Raw genomic sequence first — 13,040 nt, forward strand, 5'->3', positions numbered from 1 at the left:
AGCATACCCATACAACAGTCACACACACTGACGTGGCCTGACAGACACACATATTGGACACGCAGACACACACATCTCATCACACACACTGACACGGCCTGACGCACACAGACTCACATCTCTCACACAGGTTTCCATAGACCCCCCTCACTGATATACACACACACACAAACACAAACACACACACACACTGACATGGTCTGATGCAGACACACAAGACACCGCCCCTCCCTGACACATAAACACACACATCTAATCACACACACTGACATGGCCTGTCACAGACTCACATCTGATGCAGGTTCACAGAGACTCCTCCTTCCCTGACACACACACTTATGTGGCCTGAAATACACACATACACACACCTAGTCACATACACTAACATGGCCTCACATAGACACACACACATATGACCTGACACTCACACACACACTGAGATGACCTGACGCACACAGACACACATATCTGGACACACAGAGACCTCCTCCCTCATCCACAGACACACATTAACATGGCCTCTCTCTCCCTCTCTCACACACAAACACACACACACACGCACACACACACAGCCAAGGCCACACACACACATACACTCTCTGAAATGGCCTGATACACACAGGCTCACATTCTTGACACACAGAGCCCCCCCACCCCCCGCCGACAGCCCCGATCCCTGCCACCCCCAAGCACCTGTATACACACCCTGGCACACACAGATCCTCATCACTGCCCCACACCCACATAGCAAAACACACACTTAGTGACACCCATTTATATTTTCTGGCCTACAAACCCTGATCACAAAATTGGCTGTGACCACTGGTCTTTTGTAAGCAGGTCCCAGACCCACTGGGACCCTTGCACACACCCATGTGATCACACCCACTCCAGGACACACACACACAGACCCAAATACACTGACAATGCATTCTGTTGCCCAGGCTGGATTGCAGTGGTGTGATCATGGCTCACTGCAACCTTCAGCCCCTGGGCTCAAGCCATTCTCCCACCTCAGCCTTTGGAGTAGCTAAGACCACAGGCATGCACCATCAGGCCTGGCTTTTTTTTTTTTTTGTACTTTTAGTAGAAATGGGATCTCATCATGTTGCCCATGCTGGTCTCGAACTCCTGACCTCAAGCAGTCTGCCCGCCTCAGCCTCCCAAAGTGCTGGGATTACAGGCATGAGCCACCGCATCCAGTCTACACTGATACTTTCTAATAACCCTCGGGACTGACACACATGGTCATCCAGGCACCCTGTCACTGACACTTTCCATCAGACCCAGACCCTCATCACCTGACCTCTACACCTGACACCCACTGGGATGTCAGCCCCAAGGGTATGGTGTTTGTTTTCTTTTTCTTTCTTTTTGTTGAGATGGAGTCTCGCTCTGTCGCCCAGTCTAGAGTGCAGTGGTTCAATCTCAGCTCACCGCAACCTCCACCTCCTGGGTTCAAGCAATTCTCCTGTCTCAGCCTCTCCAGTAGCTGGGATTACAGGCATCCATCACCATGCTTGGCTAATTTTTGTATTTTTAGTAGAGATGAGGTTTCACCATGTTGGTCACGCTGGTCTTGAACTCCCAACCTCAGGTGATCCACCTGCCTTGGCCTCCCAAGGTGCTGGAATTATAGGTGTGAGATACCGTGCCCAGCCACGGTCTTTGTTCTCTCCCCCTAACCCCCAGCAACCCTATGTCCTCAGAGCCTGGTATAGAGCCAGGCAGGCACCTTCTCTGCTTCACAACATCCCAGGTACAAAGTCAGACCCAGTCCCCACTGCACAACACACAGATCCACACAAAAAGACTCTTGCTTTTTTTTTTTTTGAGACAGAGTCTTGCTCTGTTGCCCAGGCTGCAGTACAGTGGTGTGATCTTGGCTCACTGCAGCCTCCACCTCCCAGATTCAAGCCTCTCTTGCCTCAGCCTCCCTAGTAGCTGAGATTGCAGGCATCTGCCACCATGCTCAGCTAATTTTTGTATTTTTAGTAGAGACGGGGTTTAACCATGTTGGCCAAGCTGGTCTCAAACTCCTGACCTCAGGTGATCCACCCGCCTCAGCCTCCCAAAGTGCTGGGATTACAGGTGTGAGCCACTGCACCCAGACAGAATCTTGCATGTATTCTGACCTGCATTTCTTCCGTGTCCCTGGAAGACACCAGACCCATCTAGACACCACAGACACGCTGCCTATCACACAGCCTAATACAGTATTGTGACCAGGAGCATATGTGGGACATTTACACACATATACTCACATGCGCATACACACTTTTGTGTCTGCTTGCAAGAGCCCAGTGGGCACAGCCAAGCCTGTGTGCGTGCGCATCCCGCCCGGGCACTGACACCCTCTTTAACAGACAATGCATAGCTGAGAATTGCCACAGCGTTTTGGCCCAGGAGAGCAAGAAGGTGCTGGTTGCACCTGGCAGCAGGCGGGTGTTTTGTCTCAGCAGGAGCTGCCTGGGGGCTGTCGGCACCACCTCCCCACCCACCCTGGGGGTTACCCGAGGGCTGCCCCTCCCTTGCTCCAGGGTCCCCAGCACTACTTCTTCCCACAAGTCCTTTATGTTCTGAAAATAAGGAGTCAGGGGCCTGAAGAGGGGCTGGAACCTCACTCAAGTGTGTGTACATGTCCCTGACACCTGAGCTGTGGGTCTCCTACCATATTCGCCTCAGTGAGTGATCAGGGCCACATTACAAGTGTGTGTGGGGGTATGTGAGGGATGTGGGTGTGTGTGTGAACCCTGTGTGCATGGCGGGATAATTCTCCTAGGGGATCATCAGCCACCTGGGCATCAGGACAGTTGGTCAGTGTGTCCAAGGCCTGTGGGTACATCTGGGCAACCCAGTGTGGTGTGTGTGTCTCTCTATATGTTGTTTTTTTGAGATGGAGTCTTGCTCTGTCACCTAGGCTGGAGTGCAGTGGCGCAATCTCTGCTCACTGCAACCTCTGTGTCCCGGGTTCAAGTGATTCCCCTGCCTCAGCCTCCTAAGTAGCTGGGACTACAGCACGGGCCACCACGCTTGGCTAGTTTTTTGTATTTTAGTAAGAGATGTGGTTTCACCTTGTTAGCCAGGATGGTCTCGATTTCCTGACTTGTGATCAACCCTCCTTGGCCTCCCAAAGTTGTGGGATTACAGGCGTGAGCCTCCGTGCCCAGTCTGATTTTTGTATTTTTAGTAGAAATGAGGTTTCACTATGTTGGCCAGGCTGGTCTTGAACTCCTGACTTTCCGATTATCCACTTCGGCTTTCCAAAGTGCTGGAATTACAGGTGTGAGCCACCGCATCCAGACTTTCAAAAAAAAAAATTTTTTTTTTTTTTGAGATGGAGTCTCACACTGTCGCTGGGGCTGGAGTGCAATGGTGTGATCTCAGCTCACTGTAACTTCCGCCTCCTGGGTTCAAGTGGTTCTCCTGCCTCAGCCTCCTGAGTAGTTGGGATTACAGGTGCCTGCTACCATGCCTGGCTAATTTTTTGTATTTTTAGTAGAGACAAGGTTTTACTATGTTGGCCAGGCTGGTCTTGAACTCCTGACCTTGTGATCCACCCACTTTGGCCTCCCAAAGTGCTGGGATTACAGACATGAGTCATGGCGCCTGGCCTGTGTGTTGTGTTGTGACAGCCAGTGTTGGCTTTGTATCTGTGACAGTTTGTATCTCTTTGTATCAGGGTCCTTTGCATTCACTTCCAGGTGTTTTGTGTATATTTATGTGACATTATGTATTTTCCCTTCATTAGAGTCATTCTTATTTATTTAGTTTAGTTTTTTTTTTTTTGGAGACAGGGTCTTGCTCTGTCACTCAGGCTGGAGTGCAGTGGCATGATCAGGCTCACTGTAGCCTCGACCTTCCCAGGCTCAAGGGATCCTCCCACTTCAGCCTCCTAAGTAGCTGGGACCACGGGCGTCCAGCACCACACACAGCTAATTTTTGTATTTTTGGTAGTGAAGGGGTTTCGCCGTGTTGCCCAGGCTGGTCTTGAACTCCCGAGCTCAAGAGATCCACTGGCCTCGGCCTCCCAATCATCAGTGTCATTCTGTACATCCGGGTGTACTGCCACAACTGCCAATATGTTCTGGCACGGTGATGTGTGTGTTGTGTGTGTGTGTGCGTTGGAATTGTGTGTCTGGAAGGTGTCAGCGTGTGGATGCGTCAGTGGGTGCATCAGTGTGCCTCTCTATGTGTCATGCACTGGTGTGTCTGTGTTCTGCGGGAACATGTGTCAGTGTGTGTGCATCAGTGTGCCTCTCTATGTGTCATGCACCGGTGTGTCTGTGTTCTGCGGGAACATGCGTCATTTGTGTGCATCAGTGTGTCTATGTGTCATGCACCGGTGTGTCTTCGTGTATATCAGTGTGTGACTACGTGACGCCTGTGTTGGTGTATGTCTACACGCGGTTCCTTGTTGTGTGCCTGGGTACCATGGTGGCACAGAGCATGTCAGTGCGTGGGTCGTGTTTTCCCAGACTGGGGTGTGTGTTAGTGCCTGTGTGTAGGGGTTGCGTGCCCGTGCCTTGTGTGCATTGGTCTCTGAGTGTGCTTTGTTGTTCGAACGCGGAACGTGCAGGCGTTCTGGACGTGACATGTGTGGCAGGGTCCGAGTCCCGCTGCGTGTCAGCGTGTGTCTGCGCTGGAACGCGGGCCAGCACGTGTCGGGGCGGCCGCGTCGGTGTGCGCCCCCGCACGCGCGTGTGCGTGTGTTCTCGTGTGTGTGTGCGTGTGTGTGTGTGCGCCGGCCGCCGCTCCCCCGCCCTGTCCGCCCCTCCCCGCGCCCCTCCTCCCGCCCGCGCCGCCCGCCCGCTCCCTCTCCCCGGAGTGCGCCGCTTCCAAACTTTGTCTAAACTTTCACTTTCACAGCGCGGCGGCTGCGGCGGGCGAGGGTGACCGGCCGAGCGGCGGCGGCATGGAGTAGACGCGCGGCGGCGGCGGCGGCGGCGGCGGACGCGAGAGGCAGCGGCGAGCGCGGCGGCGGCGGCGGCGGCAGCGGCGGCCCCGGAGCCGGCGGGGCCGAGCCTGCGAGCGGCGAGCGCGGAGCGGCGCCGGGCCGAGCGCGGGGCCGCGGGCCGGGCGGGCGCAGCGCGGCGGAGGCCGGAGGAGCCGAGCCGGAGCCCGAGCCCGAGCGCGGCCGCCGCCTGCCGGGCCTCCCCTCGCCGCGGCCGGCCGCCGCGCTCCCGCCCGGGCGCCCAGCTATGTACTCCCCGTACTGCCTCACCCAGGTACCGGCCGCCGCCCCCGCGCGACCGGGGGAGGGGAGCGGGCGCGGGAGGCCAGCCGGCGGCGCGGGCGGGCGGAGGGGGCGCGCGGCGGCCGGGGAGGGGGGGCCCGAGAGCCCGCGGAGCACCGAGGGGTGCAGGCTGTGCCGCGGGGAGCCTGGGCACGCGTGCGGGCGTCACCGTGCGCGTGCGACCCTGGCCACCAGGCGGACTCCTCTTGGGGGCTCCGGGGGTGGCCAGCTGCGTCGTGGCGCTGCCCCTGGAGCGCAGGCGGGACTGCGTGTGCGTGCGTGTGTGTGTGTGTGTGTGTGTGTGCGTGCACTCGACTAGGGTGTGAGGGGCAGTGGGACTCCGGCCGACCTGTGGGCTACTGTTGCGCTCACCCAGCAGCGTGGCTGCTGGCAGTGTTTTCAGGGGTGACAGAGTGGCAAGAAGGTGGTCCCGAGGGCGCAGAGGGGACACGGTCCCGCGGCGCTTCCTGGGGCTGGCGCAGCGGTTCCCGAGGGTGGCAGTGACCGGCGTGCGTGGCGGCGGCCCTTGCGTGCGGTTGGGGTGCCTGGGGCGGGCCGAGCGGCCCGGGCGTCTCCCCAAAGTCTTTGTTCAGGCCTCACATGGGAGCGGGGCTAAGAAAATGGCGGGGCTCCCAAATTTCGGAGGGGCAGGGGAGGGGAGAGACGGGCGGGCGCGCTGCCAGCGGTGGCCGCGCCTCTCCGACCCTGGACGGTGCAGCCTCAGCCCCCCCACCCCCAAACTTTCCTCGGCTCAAACTTTTTGGCCCCAGCGACCCAGGCTGCTGCGGAATGGACTCGGCAGGCCTGGGGAATCCAGTCCTGTCGCCTGGAGGCGGGAGGGGCGGGAGGCAGCTGCGGACACAGCAGACAGTGCTACGGCCACACCGTCGGGTCAGTCTCGGGCACAACAGCGCCGACGTCGGCGCGTTGTAAGAGCACGTCCCGCCTCCAGCGAAGTTCCCTGCATGGTATACGGCGGCAGCAAAAGCTGCGAGGATGCCTGTCGAGCCACCCCACTCTCCCCAGGCTGTGGCCTGAGGCTCTAAGAGGGCACAGGAGCTGCCCAGTATCCCACAGTGGCCCTGACAGCATTGCCTGCAGGGCCAGGCCACAGCTGGTAACAGTGTCCGAAGAGGGGACATCTGGGGGCTGCTTAGCCCTGCATCCAGCCGGGCCTGCATGTGGGGGTTCTCTAGTTCAGGTCCTTATTGTCGCCTCTGCCCAGCCTGATCCCTGTCAACCATGTGCCAAGTGTGTCCACAGCTTACAGTGGCAGTCCACACGGGTATGGTTGGTACTTCGTCTGGGTCGAGCCGGGAACATGGAGCGGTGTCAAGGGGTCAGGGGTTTGTCTCGGTGTGTGTCAGCTGTGGCCACACCATGCTCCTGTATGCACAGGTGCAAGTGTATGCGTGTGTGAATCAATCTAGAGACTGTGTGTGGCCCTGTGGGCTGGTCATGGGCAGGCCTGCGTGGCATGGCTGAGGGTATGGCCCAGGGAGCGGGTTTTCCTGTAGAAAGTGGGCCCAAGTACATGTGGGTGAGGGCGAACGGGCATGCATACATATCACAGTGTGCATGCAGGTGCCACCAAGCATGCTAAGCACTGTGGGGAACCCCCACATCTGCACCCCGAGTTCCACAGCCATGCCATGTTGGGCACCCCTCACGACAACTGCCTACCAAGCGGTGTCTGAGCCGTGGCTGTCTTTGGTGCTATGCTTGGCTGGGCTGTGTGGCTGACGTTTGGGGCCTAGCAGGACCAAGACCCCATGCTCTAGCAGCCTCTTGCCCACCAGGCTGCCAGCCTGGCTTCCATGCCAAGCACACCAGACATCTGAGCCTGCTCCCCCGTGGCTTGGGTGAGACACCCGCCCCTCAGATTTCACAGCAGGCTGGGAGAGAAAATGCCCGCGGATACGCCGGTGACACGGCTAGGAAGGGGCTGGGGCGGCCACTAGACAGACCCAGGGCGATGGCCAGTGCCTGGCTCCATGTGACTGTAGGCCCAGGTTACGACAGCTCCACTGTGCCAGGATGGCTGGAGAGGGGAGTGGGCACAGTGTCGCCAGGCTGCCAGCCCTGCACGGTGGGCAGGGAAACCCTTCAGCTCTGGGCGAGTGGCTGCTGCTGGCTGGTCAGCAGAGTCTGGCCTGCCCCTCCCTGACAACCACATCTCTTGTTTTCACAAATCTTTCTGCTTCCATAGTTTGCCCTGCTGGTCTCTGTTTTTCTGACAACCTCTTTCGTTTGCTGTCTTTTTCTTGGTCTGTTTTTCTTGGTCTCTGGCAAACTCTGCCCTTTTCCATCTCTCTTTCTCCATCTCTGTCCTTTTGTATATCTCTGACTGTCTCTGTCTCTGTCTCTGACTCCAGTTTTGGCCCCATCTCTGCTCCCCCCTCCACTGGCGTCTCGGACTCTCTCTGTCTCTCTGGCCTGCCTCTCTCTCTTTCCCTTTCCCTCTCTCTCTCCCTTTTCTTTTTTTCAAACCAGAATTGGCTTCGATTTTAAAGTCAATAAATGATTGAGCAGGAACGAGCTTGGAGCAGCGGGGCCCTGGCGGGGAAAGGTACTGTGGGCGAGGGGGAAGGGCGGGGGGAAAATCTCCTTCTAGAAAAAGCATAGAAATCCAGGACGGCCGGGCGGGGCGGTTGCTGGAGCTGCTGGGGTCCATTGCAGCCACAGGCCTGAGTCTCAGGTGGAGACAGGGGTGGGGGGGGTGAATGGATGGACCCCCTCCCCACCCCGACCCCACCAAGAAACAGAGACACAACCAGGCTGTGGACTCATGTACACCACCGTCACTGCCAAGATGGGGACGTAAGCGTCCTGTTCACACCAATGTCCAGACACATGACCGTCGACAAACCTACAGGCCTACGGACGAAGGAAACCAGGGACTTGTGTCCACACTGTCACACACATACACATTAACACACATGCACCCCTTGAAACGGGACATGTGTGTTGGCATAGGCTTAGAGACACAGCAGTGCCGCTTTAACACGTGTATGGACACAGGAGACCGTGGACTTGTGTTCACAACTACCCCCAGTGCACACATAAACACAAACCCCTCAAGATGACACAGCGATGTAGGCGCATGGAAACCGCGACACCTCCCAGACTCATGGAGCCCTCAGCACACGCTTGGATACAGGCAGACGCAAATGTGTGTTCACCCTCACACACACTTGCATGGACTCAAGGACAGACAGACGGATGGATGGATTCACATTTTCACACAGAGACACAATGCAATTGGCTCACCCAGGTGTGTACACAAAATACCTTTTCAAACACACGCACACGGAGATAGGCACCGATGTGTGCTTCCCCCTCCTTGCCACAGGGATACACATGCAAACATGCCGACATTTGCTGACACACACAAAGACATACATGGGCGCACACACGGATACACCCGCTGTCAGACACGCAGCGACCTCCGCCCGTATTCCTAGCCACACAAGCAATGAATGTTCCTGTATTTTTGTGTCTGGACAGCTCCCCGCACACTCTTTCCATGGGAGGGGGATGGTTGGGGCCTCCCTGATGCCCCCTTCCCCCAGCTTTCTCTCTGGGTCACTGTGGCCACCGCTTTGTCGCTGTGAAGCTATCGCTCTCTGTCCCTGCTCCAGCCTGGTGCCCTGTTTCCATGGCACTTGGCATTTTTTCTCTGGCCCTGGCCCTGCCGATTCATGCCCATTGCTGGGGTGGGAGGTGTGCCCAGGTGTGGGCTGGGATGGGCTAGCTCATGAGATGAGCAGGGGCTTCCTGAGATGTTTGGATGTTGGGCTGAGCTCGAGGCAGAGGATTCTGCAGGGAATGGGGTGCTCCAGTCTCCCTAGGGCCTGGAATGTCTTGTGTAGCCTCAAGAGCTTCCAGACGGAGGCTGCGGGAGTAGAGGTCAAGGGCTAGGCTTTGTGGTCAGACAGCAACCGCTTCAAGCTCCAGCTCCGCATCTTCTAATCTTGCGACCTAAAGCACAGGATTTTCCTGGCCTGTAAAATAGGCAAAACCAGTGTCTATATCTTGGGCTGTACGTGGGCTCAGCGTGGTGCCTGGCACATAGTGTGTGCTCCAGAAATGGGAATTGTTGCCAATTGTTGGTTGTAACCTCCTGGACCCTCCCTGCTGGGAGAGGGATGCCTCTAAGGGGTAAAAGACAGGGTTGAGCGCCTCCTAACCATACATATCCAAGGGGACTGCCTGGAGGAGGAGGAGGCAGGAGGAGAGTTTTGAAGGATGGGTGCTTGCTCATGGCCCAGCTCTTTTACCTTTGGATGGGGGCCTATAGGCTAAGCAGAGGGTGGCAGGGCTTCAAGATAGGGAAGAGATGGTGGGGGAGGGTAGGGGCAGGAGGGGAGAACCCAGGCCTGTTCTGTTCCCTGAGGACCAGATGCCCTCTTTGGGGGACCCGAGTCCTGGTATAAGAGTACATGTGTGGGCCGGGTGCAGTGGCTCATGCCTGTAATCCCAGCACTTTGGGAGGCTGAGGCAGGTGGATCATGAGGTCAGGAGTTCGAGAACAGCCTGACCAACATGGTGAAACCCCGTTGCTACTAAAAATACAAAAATTAGCCAGGTGTGGTGGCGCGAGTCTTTAATCCCAGCTACACAGAGGCTGAGGCCAGAGAGTCACTTGAACTCTGGAGGTGGAGGTTGCCGTGAGCTGAGATAGCACCACTGCACTCCAGCCTGGGTGGCAGAGCAAGACCGTCCCCCCAAAAAAGTGCGTGTTCATCCAAATGTACATGAGACAGAGAGACCTGGTGCATATAGATGATGACTTCAGGGACGTCCCCAAAGCTCCAGGACTATTTCTGCGTCTGCACCTGGGCGTTATAACCTGGACCCGCCGTGAAGACAGGGCAAGTGTGTGGGACCCTATGTGGGCACTTGGCTGGATCAGGGTGCATTGTGGGTGGGAGCAATGCTGGGCGTTTGGCCGTGGCACCATGGCTGTGGGCGAAATGCCCCCGTGGTCCACTGACCTCCCCATCTAACCCACGGGGAGGGCCAGCACAGGGAGGGCTGGCCTCCCCATCTAACCGTTTTTCATCTGCTCAGGTATTGTTTCCCCCACCCCCATGAAGCTGGAATCTGGGGACTTGCTGGACCAAGAGAGATAGGGGAGGCTGGGCACTTTCTCCAACACGGTGCTAAGGATGGGCCTTTTGTCTCCTCCCTCCCAGCTGGGGTGGGGGAAAGGAGGGGGATGTCTTCATTTTCCTGCCCCCAAAGCCCTATATGTGAGGGCGAGTGGGCCACGGGGACAGCTGTGTGCAACTATCTGGGGTCTGCCAGAGCAGCGTGCCTGTTAATCGGCATATCAGGCCTCAGAGCCACCATTTTCCCTTGGATGTCTGTGTGTCTGCCCCAGTCCCTCCTCATGCGGCTCCAGATCTCCAAGTGTCCATCACTGGGTGCTACCTGCATGTGACTCCATGGATCACTGCACACCCTGTCTCTTGTGTATTTGGTGGCGGGGGTCGGGGAGCGTGCCACCATGCATGTCGGCATGCTGGATGTCGTTTTTGTGTCACGGTGGGGATGTGCGCGTCAACGGGTATCCGTGTGCTGGTCGCCATCTTTGTATCTGTGCTTTGTATCTGGGGTGACAGTGTCCCGGCGACATGCGTCACATCTACAGCAGTGTTTTTCTGGGTGTCTGTGCGTCACGGCAAAGAGTGTATTCGTGTGTCTCACACACGTGTTGGCCTGTCCGTGTCAACCTGTGTCCACATATGTGTCAACACACGTGTCTCTGGTGTCACCACCCTCAGATTACTGTGCCTCCTGGGCCTGTCACCATGATGATCACTGTGGGTCTCACCCCATGGGCCCCTCTCCCGGGCATTCCCTTGGCCTCTGAGCACTGTATGAGATGCCTGATATGGCCGGCTGGGTGAGTGGCTGGGAGTGGGCTGGCAGCTCAGTCCCTTCCCATGAGGTCTCGCGGCCACGGTGGCCTTGCTGCGGCCCCGCCCGTGCCCCTGGCCTGGCGTGGACAGAAGCCCGTTGTGCGGTGGCGAGGTGCGGGTGTGTGTTCGGGCCGCCCACAGGCCTCCCTCTGTCTGCCCAGCGCACATTGATCTTGGCTTCTGCCTGTGTCCGTTCTAGCTGGCCAGCTGGGTGTCCGGCTGTCTCCGTGGGCCTGAGCCCACCATCCCCGCTGCCCCCACAGCCAGGTGGGTCAAGGGTTCCACACCCTTGGGCCACCTGCCATCCCTCCGAGGCTCTGAGGGCGCGGATTTGGAAACTGAGGTCCCCCCTTCTTTCCCCCTTTCTCTCTCTCTTTCCTCCCTCTTTCCTCCCCTCCTCCCCTCCTCCCGCTCCCTCTCTCCCTCTCTCTCTCCTCCTGCCAAACGCGTCTTGGCTCCGTCTGAATATCTCTCCTCCTCGATTTTTGGCTCCAGCTCTGGGCGCGTTCACTAAAGGAAGAAGGGCTAGCTCCCCAACCCCCCCCTTCCTCACTGCCTCCCCCCTCCTGAGGAGCCCCTCTGAGGGCGGGAGTGGCCTTGTGCAGGGGCCTGGGCCCCCTGAGTGGGCTTGGCCAGGGGGGCACAGGCCTGGTGGGTGAGGGAGCAGGGTGAACAGGGCCTGGCAGCCAGAGGGAGGCAACGGGCAGGGTGACTGAGCTGCCCGGTGGGGCGGGTGGGCAGGGAGGGGTCGGGGGCATGGAGCTGGGGTGTCTGGCTTCTGGTGGGGCTGGCAGGCCTCTGTGAGGCGCAGCTGTGCCCAGAACTCCAAGTTGCGTTTGCCACCACTACCGATGTGGCTGCGCCAGCCAGGGAGGGGAGGCGGGTAGCGGGCACTGCGGCGCTCTGTAGCCAATCGGAAGCCAGGGTTGCACTGGGGAGCTCTCCCCCCACTGGGCCCCACCCTGAGGGGAGCCGGGGGTGGTGGCCAGCAGTGGGCAGGGGGCAGTGCCCATCACCATCACTGAGGACCCTGCCCCCTCAGCTGAAGCTCAGTGCCAACCTTCCTGGCACAGATTGGGCAAAAGCAGGGATCTGTCTGTCCCCACCTGAATCTTTGTGAGCCAGGCTGGAGGAAGGGATGGTGTGGAGGTACACCCGACCCCCCTGGGCCTTTTAGTCCACGGCAGGCAGGAGCTAGGGATGGGGGCCAAATTATCCAGGTGGTTCCGTCCAAATATCAGCTTCGGTCAAATCATCTCGGGGAGTGGGGGGGTTTTTTATTCCGGGTCCATCTCAAAGTCATACACTCTCACTGGCACATGCGGGCACAAAGAATCATGCTGCCACACACTGGCATGCTGTACCTCCCTCAATCAGACAGACACAGGCGTCCCCATACAAAGAAGCTTGCCCTTACTGACAGACACCTACAGGCACCTGGCCACACCCAAACACATCGATGCAGCATTACACGCGCAGGGACGTGCACGTGGGTGCAGATACATGGGACACGCGCAGTCATACGATCACATGTGCTGTGAAGCACACAGCACAGACACAGGCTTTGCCACTGTCAAATGCTCACAAACGCTCAGACCCACAGGCACAGCTAGAAACACACAGAACATGCACTCAGTCATAATGTCAGGTGCCTGAAAGACACACACGAGAACTAATACACCCGCATACACACCACCAAACACTCAGGAACGTGCACATGCATAACACGCTCTCAGACACACAAACACCCCACACACTCCCTAACCCGGTGTCACCAGGAGTGATTTTGCCAATTGGGAAATGTCTGGAAACGTTTTTTTTTAGAGACAGACTCTCACTTGTAGCCCAGGCTGGAGCACAGTGGTGCGATCTCGGTT

The 13,040-nt window shown here is 57.9% G+C and overlaps 1 protein-coding gene across 5 annotated transcripts in view; it reads left to right on the forward strand.

Moving 5' to 3' along the window:
- Positions 1 to 4,847: 4,847 nt before the first annotated feature.
- The window catches only part of NFIX (nuclear factor I X), a 102,285-nt gene continuing 94,092 nt past the window's right edge, over positions 4,848 to 13,040 (forward strand). For 3 of the 5 annotated variants that reach the window (XM_035286222.3, XM_078360695.1, XM_078360700.1), the window contains exon 1: positions 4,848 to 5,228. In XM_035286222.3, the coding sequence (XP_035142113.1) occupies positions 5,202 to 5,228 (27 nt within the window). In that variant the 5' untranslated portion in view covers positions 4,848 to 5,201. The remainder of the gene's footprint in view (positions 5,229 to 13,040) is intronic. The other 2 variants (XM_078360691.1, XM_078360704.1) reach the window with 2 other exon arrangements.

The sequence above is a fragment of the Callithrix jacchus genome, chromosome 22 (assembly GCF_049354715.1).
Source record: "Callithrix jacchus isolate 240 chromosome 22, calJac240_pri, whole genome shotgun sequence".
Classification (NCBI taxonomy): Eukaryota; Metazoa; Chordata; class Mammalia; order Primates; family Cebidae; genus Callithrix; species Callithrix jacchus.